At 38.3% G+C, this 16,998-nt stretch overlaps 2 protein-coding genes across 3 annotated transcripts in view; one reads left to right on the top strand and one right to left on the bottom strand.

Moving 5' to 3' along the window:
- Positions 1–970: 970 nt before the first annotated feature.
- ZNF639 (zinc finger protein 639) lies at positions 971–12,277 on the bottom strand. The gene is made up of 5 exons (XM_086674771.1): positions 8,703–12,277; positions 7,952–8,020; positions 6,841–6,951; positions 4,192–4,326; positions 971–4,059 (listed from the first exon to the last, which is right to left on the bottom strand). Exons 2-5 carry the CDS (start codon positions 8,007–8,009, stop codon positions 2,906–2,908), a joined length of 1,458 nt encoding a protein of 485 aa, XP_086530897.1. The 5' UTR covers positions 8,010–8,020; positions 8,703–12,277; the 3' UTR covers positions 971–2,905.
- KCNMB3 (potassium calcium-activated channel subfamily M regulatory beta subunit 3) overlaps positions 11,580–16,998 on the top strand; it is a 98,647-nt gene continuing 93,228 nt past the window's right edge. For both annotated transcript variants that reach the window (XM_086674772.1, XM_086674774.1), the window contains exon 1: positions 11,580–11,999. In XM_086674772.1, coding sequence (XP_086530898.1) covers positions 11,602–11,999 — 398 coding nt within the window. In that variant the 5' untranslated portion in view covers positions 11,580–11,601. The remainder of the gene's footprint in view (positions 12,000–16,998) is intronic.

Here is a 16,998-nt window from a genome sequence, read left to right as displayed (position 1 = left end):
AGAGTGAACATGAGTGGGGGAGAAACAGAGAGAGGAGGGGGGAAGGGGAGACAAGAGAATATCCCAAGCAGGCTCCATGCTCAGCCCAACACGAGGCTTGAACTCACAAACTCATGACCTGAGCCGAAATCAAGAGTTGGATGCTTGACTGACTGATCCACTCAGGCACCCCATGGCCATTTGATTTTTATTAGCTTTTTCAAATTATAGCTTGTAGTGCTTTTAGACATAAAAATTCTACTGAAAAACTAATCATAGTAGTTTGGGAAATATATTAAACTTCTTGCAAAAGGTAGTTATACTGACAAAAACAAGCAAAGTAAGGTTAATGGTAAAGTGCCAGGAATTAAGTAATACAGTGCTTTGCAAATCAGATTTAAAAATTAGGGACAGTGTTAGTCTATTAAAAAAAAAAAAACCAAAAAATAAAAACTTGTATATATTACACCTGCCAACAACTCAGCAATCACCTAACAGGCTATAGGCCCTGTGAAATGGAGAAACTGGTTAATACGTGATGACATGTATTCAGGAAACCAAAGACAGGTGATTTTAAACGGTAAAACTGGCAAATTTGCAGGCAGGAAGAGAAGCTTTTGAGTAGTGCACAATCACTTCCAAATTTTGGAGTACAGGGGAAATTTGGAATTTCATAAGTAATAACTAATAGTAACGTGAAGACAAAAAAAAAAGAAAAAAGATGGCCCAACACTACTGCCAAGAATTCTTGATGCCAAGAATTCTATTGTAGTGCTAATAAACATCATTATCAGTTATGTATTCTTAGACTTGAAATGTGGTTCAAATCACAAAAGAGATCAGTGGAATTGTTTCTGAGGAGAAAAAACCCAGAGTAACGAGAAAAATTTCTTTTTAAGTAGGTTGTTTTTACAAAGAAGTTTTTTAAGCTAGAAATATAGACCAGCTATCCAAGCAATTTGTGGTGTCATCAACTTATCTGAAAGCTGAGTCAAAGTAAAAAGTTTTTATTGGACAAACTGTCAGTGAGATGTGGCCTTAAGCTGCAGATTCATCAAAAAGTACAAAATTATATATGGTTCTAAAACTTGGATTAATATTTCCTGAGGTTTCCTTACAATCACTTTGATTACTAATGTGATCAAATGTAAAGCAGTAAAATACAGAACTGAGGAAAAAAAAGAAAAAACAACCCACCAAGGCATTACTTATTTAAAGTTTGTTTCCTGAAAATAAAATTCCTGAAGCTGGATGTATATCAAAAAAGCATAAAAACAGAATTACCAAGAAGGTAGCCGAGTGGCTAAGTAGTCATGGAAAACACACCAAGGACAAACCTTAGATCTTAATGTAACATGGTGTAATGGAAACAACACTAGACTAGAAGCCAAATAACTTGGATTCCACTCTTGTCTGCTACAACTGATGTTGTGACCTTGGCCTATTTCTACAATAGAAAACTGGAGGGTTTACACCAAATGGTTTCTAAGATTCCCTGCCTGTTTAAACCACTATGATTTTAAGTCTTCTAAGAAACATTTCTATCAGGTAACCCTACCTGGAATGTTCCAATCAGATGAGTTTCTAGGAATATAACTATACAATATATGACAATTGTAGAGATAAAAATGGTTTTTAAAAAACTTGTTGCTGCCACCATTCTCAAAATAGGCTACATTTCCATGGTTCTTGTAGTGGGAGAACCATATGCTGTAAATTGGTCTCTTCAACTATATCAATATTCCTGAACAAGAATATTGTTAGCAGCAGTGTTTATTGGAGTCCAATGATAGACAAAATTCTATTTTTGTGATACTGCTATTTAAGAAGCTGCTATTGAATTGTAGTTGTTATGTCTCTTCCTCCCATCCTCCAGTTCATATGTTGAAGTCCTGAGCCCCAGCACCTCAAAATATGAGCTTATTTGGGGATAAGGTCTTTCCTAGGTTAAAATAAGATCATTAGCGTTAGCACTAATCCAGTTATGACTGGTGACCTTATAAAAGGGGAAATTTGGGAGACAGACTTGTACACAAAGAGAACAGCACGTGAATAAGGACCGCCATCTACAAGCCAAGAAGAAAGGCCAGGAACACCTTATCTCTCAGATCTTCGTAATTCTATGTTAACACTACAGTGTTAATATACCCACTACAGTGGGTTTTCTCAGTCAATATAATGATTTGACATCGGGAAGTTTGGGCTGACTTTGCTGTTGCATAACTTAAAATAAATTGTGAACAGGTTGTGAGTTACAAAATGTTACTTTTTATTGTCAATGCCCTTACCAGTTCCTCCTCACTCCTATCTTAAATTATTTAACTCATGGATAGGGGTTGAAACAGAATAAAATAAAGACTGCCAACAAAACTGGATCTTCGCTTCCTATTGTAACATTTGCCTCCTAGTGTTATTAAAAGAATTACACAGATGGAGAGTCCACTGACAGCCTTGAGGATAATTCCTGATGGGGCATGCAAGAGGGAGAGTCTGGGTTCTTATTAATGGGAGTATCAGTGGACTTAATTGTATGTTACGTTTCATTTTAATGACTTTATATATAAAAAACTGAGCTTGTCTTGAGTTTAAAAAAGTTAATAGCACTCATGGTTACAGAAGGAAAACTGTGGTCTAGTTTCTTTAGTATATCTCTTTCTCATCAATTCATGAAATCAGAGCTTATTTAAGAAACAAGACGACACCAATAGTGGTTAAAACTATGAACTACCTGCATTGAAAATACCACATTTAGGATACCATTATAAATGTAATGAAAAATGTAGCAATGCTAAGAAAATGGGACAATTAAAAAAAATCTTACTTGTTAAAGACGATTCTCATAAGTTGTTTAAAATCATCTATTTTAACATCTCCAAAAGTCAAATTTATTATTTTACATTAGTATTATGGCAGTTAAAGAAAATAATCAAGTTGTCTCATGGACTGGAAGGTGACTTATTAATTCCCTCTCATTTCCAAACCTCATCAAGCAGTCACTACATTTATGAGGTAAGTCAGCTGCATGCTTAAAATCTAGATGAATTTTAAGATCTTCAATTTGTCCTGTTGAATATTCACAGTATTGACATAAATAAATCCCTTCAGATAAATGTGAATTTAAATGTTTGCAATATTCTAGCATACTTGAAAAGCCTTTCCCACAGTCATCACAAACATGAGGAAAAATTTTAGTATGTTCAATAGCAACATGCCTGTTAACATTTGTATGAAGTCTACTCCGAAAACCACATACTTGACATACAAAGAAGTTTTTACATTTGTCAAAGGTAATTTTGCTTAAGAGGCTATACTGTCCATGTTCTCCATTGTTATACTTATCACTTAACTCAATTAATTTACATGCATGTTCATTTACCACGTGGCTATGCAAGTCTTCTGGATCGTTTGTTTCATGTTCACAAAACTGACACAAGTACTGTTCATCACAGCTGTGCTCCTGGAAATGTAGGTAGAGTTCACTGCTTGAGGAGAACTGTACATCACACTGCTCGCACCAATAAAGGTGGTCACTAAAATGGGTGTCTGCAATGTGCTGGCTGAGGTTCTCAAAAATCACTGTTTTATAATCACAGTATTTACAAATGTAGGGATCCTCTTCATGCAGTTTGGCATGCTCGATCAGAAGCACGTTGGTAGAGAAACTTTCCTTGCATACTCGACATACATTTGAATCAGTACGCTTATGCTTCAGGATCATATGCTGCTTTAAATCAGAAAAATATTTGCTGTTGAACTCACAAAGTTCACATTTATAGAGGCCACTGCTATTAGCTCTCAGTAAAGGCCACTTCTGCTGGGCAGTCACATTCAAAGCCTGGCTCTTGTCAAGAATTTTACAAAGTTTAGATGGCGGCTCCTCATCAGTTTGGTCTTGGAGACTCTCAGAGGAATTGTTTTCTGTTTCTATATCATAATCTTCAGAAATTGCATGCACTTCTGCAGCAATTGGAACATCTTCAGCGGTGTGAACTTCTATAGGACTCTCTTCTTGAGTTTGTTGGTTGACTGATTCAGGTGAGTCACACTCTTCATCACAAATTTCAATATCAGCAGATTTTTCTGAAAAAATGTAATAAGTCTATTATTATCATTAACTAAGACCTATTAAATAAATAATTGGTACAAAATTTATTTTACACATTTTATTAATGTATATAAAATAAATAAATGCTATTAACTAGTTTCCCTAACCTGTAGAAAAGGCAGTGTGGTCTAGAATTCTAAGTACAGGACTGGGAACCAGGTAGTTCTGATTTCTATTTCTGGCCTTGATCCCATCTGTAAATTTTGGCAAGTCATTTGATGTCTCTGTATCAGAATCATCATCTGTAGAAAGAGATTTGGAAAAATACTTATTATTTATACCAAAGTATTAAATATTAATTATTACTAAAGCACTAAGTGTTTTCAATATAATTTTGAATTCTGATAGGAACTAAAGGACTTAGATTTAGCCAGGAAAAGAGATGTTATCCATATACCACAGATACCCAAAAAATCTGTCCAATCAAGCAACTGCTTTTGCTTCCATGCGCCCCATTTGTACTACAATCTACTTTTTAAAGTTACTTAGGAATTTTAAGTTTAAATTTCTGACTTTGAATAAACCTTTATTCCCTTAGCCCAGCCCCAATGTTTTAAAGTTAGCATGGGGAAACTGAAATACAGGTCAATAGAAAAAGCTGGGCTTCAACATCATGTCAGTGTTGTTTTTAATAGACTTTAAATTTTTAGAAGTTCTCAGAAAAAATTTGAGAAGATTGTACGCAGAATTCCCACATAACCTGAATTCAGTTTCTCTATTCTCTTACAAAAAGATGGTACATTTGTTCCAATTAATAACCAATACTGATAAGATGGTATTAACTAAAGTCCATACTTATCCAGATTTCCTTAGTTTTTACCTAATGTCCTTTTTCTGTTCCAAGATCCTAAGATTCCACATTACATTCAGTTGTCATCTCTCTCTAGGCCTCTGTTAGCTGTGGCAGTTTCTCAGACTTTCCTTGTTTTTGATGATCATGACAGTTTTGAGGAGTACAAGTCAGGTATTTTGTAGGATGTCCCATTAATGAAATGTTGTTTTTTTCATGATTAGACTGGGATTATGGGTTACTGGAGGTAGACCAGAGAGGCAAACTACCATTTTTACCACATCATATAAAGGGTACACACTATTAACATGATTTATTACTATAGACTGATTACCTGGTTGAAGTAGTATTTAGCAGGTTTCTCTGCTGTAAAGTCACTCTTTTACTTTGGAAGGAAGTCCCTGCTTGCAGTCCTTACTTAAGGAGTGGGAAGTCATGCTCCACCTCCTTGAGGGAGGAGTGTTCATATAAATAACTTGGAATTCTTCCGTATAGATTGCTTTCTTACATGAGGGTGCCTGGGTGGCTTGGTCGGTTGAGCATCCGACTCTTGATTTCAGCTCAGGTCATGAACTCATGGTTCCTGAGTTTGAGCCCTACATCAGGCTCTGTGCTGACAGTGCAGAGCCTGCTTGGGATTCTCTCCCCCTCCCCATGCATGCTCTCTTTCTCTTTTAAATTTTTTTTTTTTTTTTTTCAACGTTTATTTATTTTTGGGACAGAGAGAGACAGAGCATGAACGGGGGAGGGGCAGAGAGAGAGGGAGACACAGAAACGGAAACAGGCTCCAGGCTCTGAGCCATCAGCCCAGAGCCTGACGCGGGGCTCGAACTCACGGACCGCGAGATCGTGACCTGGCTGAAGTCGGACGCTTAACCGACTGCGCCACCCAGGCGCCCCTCTCTTTCTCTTTTAAAATAAATAAATAAACTTAAAAAAAAAAGATTTCTTTCTTATTTACTTACTCATATCAGTCATATCAGTATGAACTCATGTGTATTTATTTTATACTTTGGGTTATAATTCTTTTTTTTTTTTTTTTCCTCTCTAATTGTTTCAGCTTTGGCTGCTGGGAGCTCTTTCAGTCAGCCCCTGTGTTTCTTTGACATACCTGTATTGTGTGTGTACGTGTGTTTTGAGTACCTCCTTATTTTCTGGCACTACAAAATGCTCCAGTCTCATATATTTCCTGCTTCAGAACTAGAATCAGCCATTTCTCTAAGTACCAGTTCTTTTTACTGGAGAATGGTTTTAGAAACCAAAATCTGGGCACTGGTGTGCTCACTCCTACTGGGGTGTCATTTCTTTTAGGCCCTCTCAGCTAACAGACCAAAAATGTGTGTACACTGCCAGATATACAGAGACATATCTATAAATATCTCTGTATGTAACCATCTATGTCTCTATTAAGCCAAACAGGAGTTCACACAGATGTCTCCAACGCCTCATGTTTTTTAAAAATTTATGTTTCTGTGTCTATGAGAGGAGTTCAAGGAAACTGGCAGTTTTGATGGTTGCAAAGAAAGAACAAATGCAAGTTGTTGTCATTTACCCAATGCTCTAGAAAAGCCTCAATAGAAGATGCAACATTGAAAAACACTAAATCATTCACCCTGTTTCTTCCTTCCATTAGCCCTCTAGACTACAGCTAAGTGGAAGAACTGTATGTAATACTATTCTTAACCTTTCTTCATAAATCCTCCCAACTCTGGATTGGTCTCACTTTGCCATCAACTCCTAGCCACCTAAAATGGACTTAGGAGAATGTGCTTTTTATTTATAGGTCTGAAATAACATTAAAAATTAAAAATTCACATACTTGTTTTCTTACAAAAAATTGTTTCCTTACATTTAAACAAATTTAAACACTTGCCCACTTAGAAATCATCATTTTCACCCACATTTTCAAAGAAATACAAATACATAAAAGCAACTTAAAGAGTATTTTGGAAAATATTAGATATACCTTTGTTGTCAAAATATTTTAAGTCTGGTTGTCTCATAGAACAAACACTGTAACAATGATCAGAAAAAATTCCATTGAATCCATCTGCAATTCTGCTTATTCCAGAGGAATCTGAACATAAGAGCAAAATTTTACAAATTCCAGGTAAACATACATACACTTAATAACAGCCATCCCATTATCCAACATATTTTCATATTTGAAATTTTCATATTTGTAATAAAGTATTAACATTTCCCTTAATTCTGAAAGCTTCTACATTTCAGACCTGATACTGAACTGAGCTTTGAAAGAACCACAAATTACACAATTTACAATATAACACCTTGAAGCACACAAAAATAGACTTGCCTTACAGTCAGAATTCCACAAATTATAAATATGTGATAATGCATTAACTGCAAAAAACACTGAATTAACTACCAAGATCTGCCATATAGTGACGACAAAACCCAAGGCATAGCGGAAATGGTCTGAGGATCAGTTAGGGCTTCTGAAGAGTCATTTCAAGTCTTGTCTGGGATGAGCTGGCAAGCGCTGAACTAGATTTAATTTCCTCAGATATGAAGAATGTGTAGCTTGGGTGGGTTAACAGGTATGCTAGAGACTGTCTCAAATACATGTGGTCACAAAGACTTCTCTTCTTAAGACCTCTCTTGCTGCCAAGACAGCAGAGCCAACCTCAACCAAAAGATCTAAAATAATACAATCAAAATGGAAGTTCACATTTCTGAAAATAATGTACAGGATAAAACATTTTTTTCTGCAATCATGCAAAATATCTCCCACCAAGGTTAATGTTGTGCCTTAAGAACAAGTCTGGGAATCACACAGACAAATCTCAATTATGCTGTATAAGCATGCAACCTTGGGTATCTAATTTTAAGTATCTATCAACCATTAAATTGTATTAAATAATGTTTGTAAAGTTCCGATGTGTGCCTAGCACATGGTAGACAATGAACAATGTATATTCAGAGAATTTAAAGTTTTCTCTTACCTGAAAACGGACCCAGATATTTAACTGTTATTTGATCCATTTATGAGAAAATGGGCAAGAATACAATTGTATGGGAATTAATCCATGGCCCAACTTTAAAAGTCTACTGACCTGAGTAACGAGAAGGGTGTAATGTCTTCCTTTTTCTTTTTTTAGGATATTCATTCATATCTTTTCAATCTGAAAATGGAAAAATTTAACAAAAGTATCAAAAATAAAGACTGTTAATATTTTATAAAAATTCCACCTAACCAAAGAATTTATTGGCAATAAGAAATGTGTGTGCCACTTGAAAATCTATTTCCTAAGAGAAATGTTAAATAATGCCTCCATTTGCATTTTGGATTTATTTTTCTGATCAAGTTTAAAAGTAGGACACCAATATCTGCGTTTTTTTTTTTTTTTTCTCTTGGTGAGGTTGAGAAATCCATTTCAAATGTTGATGTAATTGTGAATGCTGGACAATTACAATAAGCCGTACTCTTAGATTTATTTAAAAAAAATTGCTCTTATGGTACCATGTTAAGAATAAAACAAGTCCATTTCTTACAACTGAGAATATTTTGATACACTTTTCAATCCAAAGGTGGATATAATGCCTTCAAAAAATACTGTCACAAATCTTTATCTCCTGACTTTCAAAAAATATACTCATCACATAGAAGCTCAGAATACAATTTTCAAGAAAAAATCCTTTTCTTACTTGTAAGGTCACATTCAACACTCTACTGAGAACAAAACAGGTAGCAATCATTTAATGATTAATCATTTACTCAAACAATTAATCAAATCATCATTAAGTGATTGAATTTCCACAGACTGTTACAAAATTGACTAATTGGTTTTGCCACATTCCACTTACTTGGTATAATTCTTAATACTGTGGTGAGGAGAAATGAATTACAGGGAAGTTTTCACAGATGGTAAAAAAATAGCCTGTAGCAAAATACACAACAGAAGTCATATAAGCAAAAATGTAGTTCACTTCTGAGACTCAAGAATACAATGGCACCAGGTCTTTAATTAACTGGAAAATTATATGGAAATAATTCAAGTATAAATAAGCTTTTGGATATACTGTATAAACACTAAAAATTGATAAATATATATGTGTCATATTTCTCTGAAATAAACTTACCTTCTAAAGCTATAGCTATATTTTAACACCAAAACAGGAATATAAATCAGCCTACTTTATTCAGCCATAATGAAAGCAAATAGAATGAAAGCAAACCAAATCAGACTTAAAACTGTTTAAGTCCTTATAGATTATCCAACAATATAAGAACAATGACCACTTACTGAGCACCAATCACGTAACAGGTTGTGCACCTACTTTATCTTATTTAATCCTATAACATGATAAATGTACAACAGTCTCTCAAAATTATTTACCCCTTGTTATTGATGACGAAACTGAAGCACAGTAAGATTAAATAAAGACAATTCTTAATAACTGGTAGAGTTGGAATTTGAATAAAGATCAAATTTTAAAGCACATGCTTTGAAAACAAATAGGGAAATAAAGAGATCACCCCAATTCAAGTAACAGATTAGTGTCAGAATCACAACTACCTCTTCCATTTCAGGTTAGTGTTCCTTCACTGTAGAAATGGGCAAGTAAGGAATGTCAGAAAAAGATATTGAAGTTTTCTCCGCCAGCTTTACATGCTGCTTTTCTTACCATCAAAGCAATATATATAGCAGGTAGAACTTGGTACCATTAGTGAGACCATCTCATTTCTAATGATAAGTGTACATACTGTCTGCTGCTTCACTAGGTTCTGGGTGTATTAATTAGCACTACAGGTGATGTGATAACACAGTATTAAGACAGTGCTTTTTAGTTTACTGAACATTTCTCTATCTTATTTTACTGATGAGGAAACAGATTCGGGGAAAGTCAAGTCATCTAAGTTGCAGACCCAGAGATGAAAAAGCATGCCTTCTGAGTTCTGAACAGCTAACTCTGTGTAAGTAATTTTCATTGCTAATCACTATTACCAGTAAGTTACATCTTGGTTCCAGTTCTTACTTAGCCACCAACGGGAGGAAGGGAAGGAAATCACCCAAAGAAACAGACAACAGTGAGATTTATAGAAATATCTATTATATCTATCTATCTGTCATGCCTCACCTACCACAAACAGCATTCCTTGAACCCTTCCCAGTCAAGTGCCTTAAAAAATCAAAAATTTCCGATTATGTAATAAACTAAAATTTCAAGACTTATTCCTAATACCTCTTCTGTATGCTTCTAAAATTTAAAAAGCCCAGAGCATCACACTTCATGTTTTAAATGCTATAAAACTGTCAGCCAAACATTATAGTATCTTCTTGCAATTTCAGAATACACTTCAAATTCTTTCCAACCAGAAGAATGAAAAAGTAAGGAAAGGAAACCAAGCATAGCATTAAAATTGATGTGCAAGCTGGCATGGATTCAGGTGAGAGGAAGAGGATCGTCTTGATCAGGAAAGGTCTGACTCCTACTCAGGGCTGAACAATATCCAAACATTTATCAGACCCCCCCACTTTGGCAGGATGCTAAGATGCCTACTCAAGACCAAAAATGCTATCCATCCTTCATTTCAGCAAATATTCTTATGGACTTTTTATATACATAACTACCCTGATGAAGATGTTTGGCTTTTTACTCAGAGATGTCACATAAACATTTGCTCACTAGTCTTCCTCTCATGGGTAAGATTCTGAATCACATGCAACTTATCATTCACTCCCTCTTCTCCACTTAAACTGCACATGTAATACATGTCACTGCAGGAAAATTAAGAAAAGGTTTAGAAACCAAGTTAATTAAATCACCTAGAATCTATTCACCCAGAAAAACCATTAGCATTTTGGGGTATAGACATCTAGGCATTTCCCTATGTTAAGGTATATATAAACATTTTACATTTTTGTAAAAATGTATATGTTTCATGTTTGACACATGAAACAATTTTTTTAAAAGCAACTTACAAAATACATACCAGCCTCTTTCCACCTGTCATTTTTTTTCAATAAGAATGTACAAAACACCACATTAACAGGCAGTTAGTACCTGTATCAAAAAGATCAACATTTAAGGCCTTTCACTCAGTGTAAATATTCTCTAGCAGATACAAAAATAAGGCAAGTATTTACAATCAAAAGCTCTATTTTTACAACAGCATTTTAACAGCAAGTTCTTTTCTAGCCTCATTTCAAAATAAGTATATAAGCTCCAGATGTTAAAAGAATTGAAACATAAAAATGTTTCGGGAGAGTCTTTGAACTAGAACCAACTGTGTGCCCAACTTGAGTGTCAGTCTTTCCTGAAATACAAATTTTTATCTCTTTGTAAAGAGAGAAACTGCTTCAAATTACTTGCGTCCCAGGTTATGCTGAAATAGAAAACCAAAGGGGTGTATAAGCACCCTAACGAGGGGCCGAGGCCACCGCCCGGAGACTAGAGCGCCAGAACCAACGCCTGCTTTCTGCGGCTGTGGCTCGGGGCGAACAAGGGATGCGCCGCCAGAGGGTCTCGAAGCCGCCCCGCACGACCGGGGGCGGGAGCCCAGCCGCCGTAGGACACGACTGTCGGAGGGGCCGCGCAGGAGCCTCCGGGACCCAGCCGCCTCCACGCCCGTGCCACGCGCCAGGCCCACAGGAGCCGGGTGACCAGCGGGGACTCCCAAACCCCGGCCCCAAAGGCGCCATAAGGAAAAGAGCCGCAGGGGGCCTAGGCGTCCTCCCCGGGAGGGGGAACTGCCTTCGGGATGGGGGAGGGGCCGGCATCCCGCCATAAAACGGAGGCAGGGTTTCAGTTTAAAAGACGCCGTCCGGTCTTCCATGTCCTCTCGCGTGGGAGGCTGCGTCCGCACACCGCCGGCCCGCTCTTCCCTCACACTCACCGGGACCCCGGGGCCTGTCCGGCCAGCCCAGGCGCAGCTTCGAGGCGGCGGCGGCCAAGGCGCCCGAGCGCGGGAGGAGGGGCCGCGCCACTGTGGCCCTCGCGCTCCCGGGCGCTCCTGCAGGGCAGCCCCTCTCCCTCCCGCGCGCCTCACGCCCTGCCCGCCAGGCCCCAGGCCCAGCCTTGGCTGCCGCACTCACCGCCTCGCTCCGCGCCTGCGCCGCGCACCTCAGGGGCCCGCCGACTAGGCGGGGAGGTGACTAGGTGAGAGTGAGATGGGGGAGGGCTGGGGGGGGGGGATCCGGCTGCGAGGCCACGCCGCACTCCAGACCTGGGAGGGACCACCGGCCTTTAGCCCCGGGGGTGGCCCATCGGCCCGCGCCCCCTGGTGGCACCTCTGCGCCGCCGCAGGCTTCTTCCGGACGGGGTACCGCCCCTCCCATGCGGAGCGGGTGATTCCACTCCCTAGAATTGCTCCCGACGAGGCCACCAAGGGGACTCCCCCCGCCCCGGGCGGGCTTTCAGCCCTTTCTCCCGCCCCTAGAGAAGTGGGAGAAGCGCAGCTTGCCAGCGGCCCCTTTTCCACCCGGCTCCTCCAGGGGGCGTGCTAGAGTGGTCTGGGACGGGTTAGGCGTGGCAAGTGGCATTTCAACCCCCAGAGTGGCAGATGCTTGCTGCGTATGTAAAGGGAGACGGCAGAGTCACGGTTTTACCGAGGCCCCTTCAAAGAACTACGCAGGGCTGTGATGCTGTTTACCAGGGCAAGAAGGTGAAAATCTTGAAGATCGATGAGTCGTTACTAGGCTTTAGTGGGAAGCCTTGATTCAAGAAATCCCGGTGGAATGAATGTGAAATAATAGGGGATTGGATTTGATTATTTAATTCTTTTTCCGACTGTGAGCTTCTAGGAGCAGATGTAGAGAGGATTAAATTGAACAAGCATAAGTAAATTTGTGAACACGGTTTCATAAATGATCTATGTATAAGTGTGGTCATATGTTTAATCTTTAATAGTAAATTGAAGTTATCAGTCCCATTTTACAAATTAGAAAAGCAAAGGACTAGACACTAGATTTTATTGATTTTTGTAACCTCAGCACCCGGGTTACAATAATTGTTAAGTAGATGAATGAGGCCCATGTGGATTATCACATGCTCAAGGTCACTCGGATAGTTAGGGCCGCAATCTGTGTCTTTTCATCCATGGCCATTGTGCTTTTTCTGATTACCACATGCTACCCAACCAAACGCTGGAGAGTAATAATCACAGACCTTACTCCGATCCCTCCAGCTGTATCCCAGAAGATAAAGCCTTATTTTAAAGAGACAGTTTGTGAGGCTCAATTTTTATGACCTCAACTTTTAAGTGTATGCTCAGCCCAAATAAGTGAATGTTTACGAATGCAGCCATGGCCTGAATAAAGTATGAAGAGATTTAGTGGTATCTTTTAATCCTAGTATAGTTAGTACCTGCCACCGAATAGGGAATGGACATGTTTGTTGAATTTATGAAGAACAGTATGCCTCCTTCTCTCCTCTGGCTGGGCTGTTTCCGGATGTGACACAGTGGAAGCCACAAGGGGGTGGTATGGGACCATTTTAAGTTACTGTTTTGCTCAGCTTAGCCTTGTGCCAAACGAAATCATTACATTTTAGGCTGAAGTTTTATTTCAAAACATTTTGCAGTAAGAGAAAACCCCACCCCCCCACTTCAGCGCATTACTTAAACAAACAAACAAACAAACAAACAAACAAACCCACATGATTTTCCCTTAACCAGAGAAGTAAATAAGAGCATCACAATGTTTACATGTCCTTTAGCATAATCACAAGGCAGAGGCTACTTGATGTTCTTTGATTAGCTGGAGTATGTTTTCCAGTTTCATTTTTTGCCTCTCCCTTTTCCGCTCCTTCCTTTTAAAGGGAGGGTGGTGGCGGCAGGGATGAAATCCTCAGATCTCAAAAAAGTACCAAGTTGTAGAGTTTGCGATCTATAATTTTGACTAAAGGGCTATTGAATCATCCTTTCTTCCAACTTTTTAAAATCACATTTGTAGCACAGCTTAATTTTTTCCTGATTAGAAAAGGCATACATCTTTATTCCATAATAGAGACATTAGAAAGCTATGAGTAACAAAAGGAAAAGGTATCATAATCCTACAACCCAGAGCTAACTAATGGTAACATTTTGCTCAAGAGCTGTACATTTTTTAAAAATCTATATCCATCTAGAATTTGTTTTAAAAATTTGGATATTATTGTTTATGTTATTCTATAACAGCTTTCCCCCCCACTCAAATATGGCATGAATATTTTTTACGCTATTAATGTTAATGGCACCTTGGAATTCTACTATAAGCAACCATACAGTTAAATAGTGGATGGTTAGGTTGTTTCTATTTTAAAAAATGCTTGCCAGTTTGCTAAGTAAAATACAGTATTCCATTTTAATTTATATATATATATTTTTGTGAATTTGAATGTTTTCTCGTGTTTATTGGCCATTTATATTTCTCTTGAGAATTTGCAGTTGGTATTCTTTGTCCATTTTTTATAGGCTATTTATCTTTTTAAAGAAAATGGAAATTTTTAGACTTTTACCTGAGATACGTATTGCATATATTTCTTTCTAGTTTGTTGTTTGCTTTTCAATTTTGTTAATGGTGCAAATGTTTTAAACTTTTGTGAAATCGTGTCTATTAATCTTTTCCTTTATAGATTCTATTATTGGCCTTATGCTGAAATAAACTTTTCTTCTATCCAATATCTAGTTGCATTTTTTACTTTAGCTTTTTAGTTTGTAATTTATTTTGGGGTGTGAGATGAAGAGAGCTCTCTCACCCTCTTTCTGTCATAATACTTTTTTCACATTTCTCTCCATCTTGGATAGCAGACTGAAATTAAATTTGTAAGAGTAGCTTCATCTGATGCTCAATTAACTTCTTAAGGCATTAGTTTTCAAACTTTAACTGCATCAGAATCACTAGCAGGTCTTGTCATACTATAAGTTTCTGTGCACTAGCCCCAGTTTCTCATTGGATAAATCTGGGCTGGAGCTGAGTGCTGCTGATGTTGTTGACCTTAGGATCATGCTTTGAGAGCCACTATCCTAAGGCTTTCCCCACCCAACCCCATCCTAGCAAATAGGCTTTTCACTCTTCCACAGCCAGGCTCTAGCTTTTCTTGCCTGTGTGGTTCAGCATGTTTTTTCTACCAGCAATTTCTTTACCTTGTTTCTGTCTGTAAGATCAAGCTCACAGTTTATCTATTCTGTGAAATCTTTGACTTTCCCTAGCAGGGATATCTTATCACTCTTCAGAGACTCAACAGTATTTGGTACATTGGTCCAATTACACCAGAGATGCATTTACTGTGAAGGAAACAATGCTTAAGCCTCAAGTCCCCTCAATTGCATGAGCCTCTTCCAAAATGAGGTATTTGTAATTTTATATTCTTGTGTAATTTTGTATTTAAATTAAATCACATTTTGTATTTATAATTTTATATTCTTTTTCTTAATTTGGCTCCCCCAATTTGCATAAACTTCCTTTCTCACAAACATTGGCTTTACCCCTGTTTATCATATTGTTTCTCCATAGACTTTGAATTCTGGTTGTATTATATTCCAGTCTGCTCCATCTCCCTGCTTAGCAGTGTCTTGCATAGACCCTTATTCATTTTTAATTAAAAAAAGTGTTTTATTTTTGTATGTTAACTAGCTTGGATCTAAATTAAAAAATAAAGTAAATGTTTTCTTTTTTTAAAAATATTTATTTATGGGGTGCCTGGGTGGCTCAGTCGGTTAAGCATCTGACGTTGGCTCAGGTCATGATCTCAGTTTGTGGGTTCGAGCCCCGCATCGGGCTGAATGCTGACACCTCAAAGCCTAGGGCCTGCTTTGGATTGTGTCTCCTTCTCTCTCTGCCTCTCCCCTGCTCATGCTCTGTCTCTCAAAAATAAATAAATGTTAAAAAAAATTTTTAAAAATATTTATTTATTTTTGAGAGAGTAGGGAGGGCCAGAGAGAGAGGGAGACAGAGAATCCGAAGCAGGCTCTGTACCATCAATGCAGAGCCCAATGTGGGGCATGAACCCATGAACTGTGAGATCATGACCTGAGCAGAAGTCAAATGCTTAACTGACTAAGCCACCCAGGTGCCCAACTCATTCATTTTTTAGGTAAAATATTCACTGCACATATACCTTTGGTCCAGCACTATACTAGGTACTAGGGATACAGTGTGATCCGGATAGACATATGCTTGCCTTGCTGCTCTTTATAGTACAGTAGGGAAGATAGGCAATTAGATGGCACTAGAATGTGATGACTAAACTTATATAAAGTAAGTGAAAAATGTTATGGGACCATATGACAGGTTGCCTTACTTGGTCTAAAAGGATGGGGCAGGTAGAGAATCTAGGTATTCAACTTATTGTCCTGGCCACCTAGCTTGCTGATGCTAGTGCAGACCTGACCGAGTGACATACTTATGACTCAGACATGAGGCAGCTGTATGCCATAGCCTAGTGTCAGGGACCTTACATCCCCAATAGAGACAACTGGACTCCATAATTTTGAACCACTGAGACAGAGGTCCTCTAAACAGCCAGCCCAGTGCTTTTTTTGTGTAAGTTTATTTATTTTTGAGAGACAGAGAGAATGCTAGTGTGAGAGGGGCAGAGAGAGAGGGAAACACAGAATCCAAAGCAGGTTGCAGGCTCTGAGCTGCCAGCACAGAGCCCGACCCAGGGCCTGAATTCACCAACCACGAGATCATGACCTGAGCCGAAGTTGGACACTCAACTGACTGAGCCATCCAGGCGCCCCAGCCCAATGCTTTCAAAACCAGCAACCAGATGTACGTAGTCAGCCCACTCACACTCAGCTTTCTTAAAATGGAACAGAGACAGTCTTTTAGCTTTAAAAGACACTCCATCTTCCCTTCCCTGAATCTTATCACTGAGAGTCTACCTAGACTGTATTCTGGATCAAGTTCTCTGCTTGGCTATCAAACTTTTCCACTCAGTGCTGAATCTTCAACTGCTATTAGTCTTTATTTTTTCTTTAATGGAATGGACAAATTAATGAATGATAAAATCTGACTAGACTTCCTTATTATAATATTAATAATAACTTGTATACTGTACAGCACTTTTTATTTTCTAGAGTACTGACTTACAGCATCTGGGAATGAAGGTCAAGAGTTGTATCCATTTGATAGATTTAAACTCAGACATATATACCTGCAAAGATCTGAAGACT

This window comes from Puma concolor, chromosome C2 (assembly GCF_028749965.1).
Source record: "Puma concolor isolate L17-30 chromosome C2, mPumCon1.1.hap2, whole genome shotgun sequence".
Lineage (NCBI taxonomy): Eukaryota > Metazoa > Chordata > Mammalia > Carnivora > Felidae > Puma > Puma concolor.
Note: the sequence above shows the minus strand (reverse complement) of the source record. Positions and strands in the feature narration are given on the sequence as shown.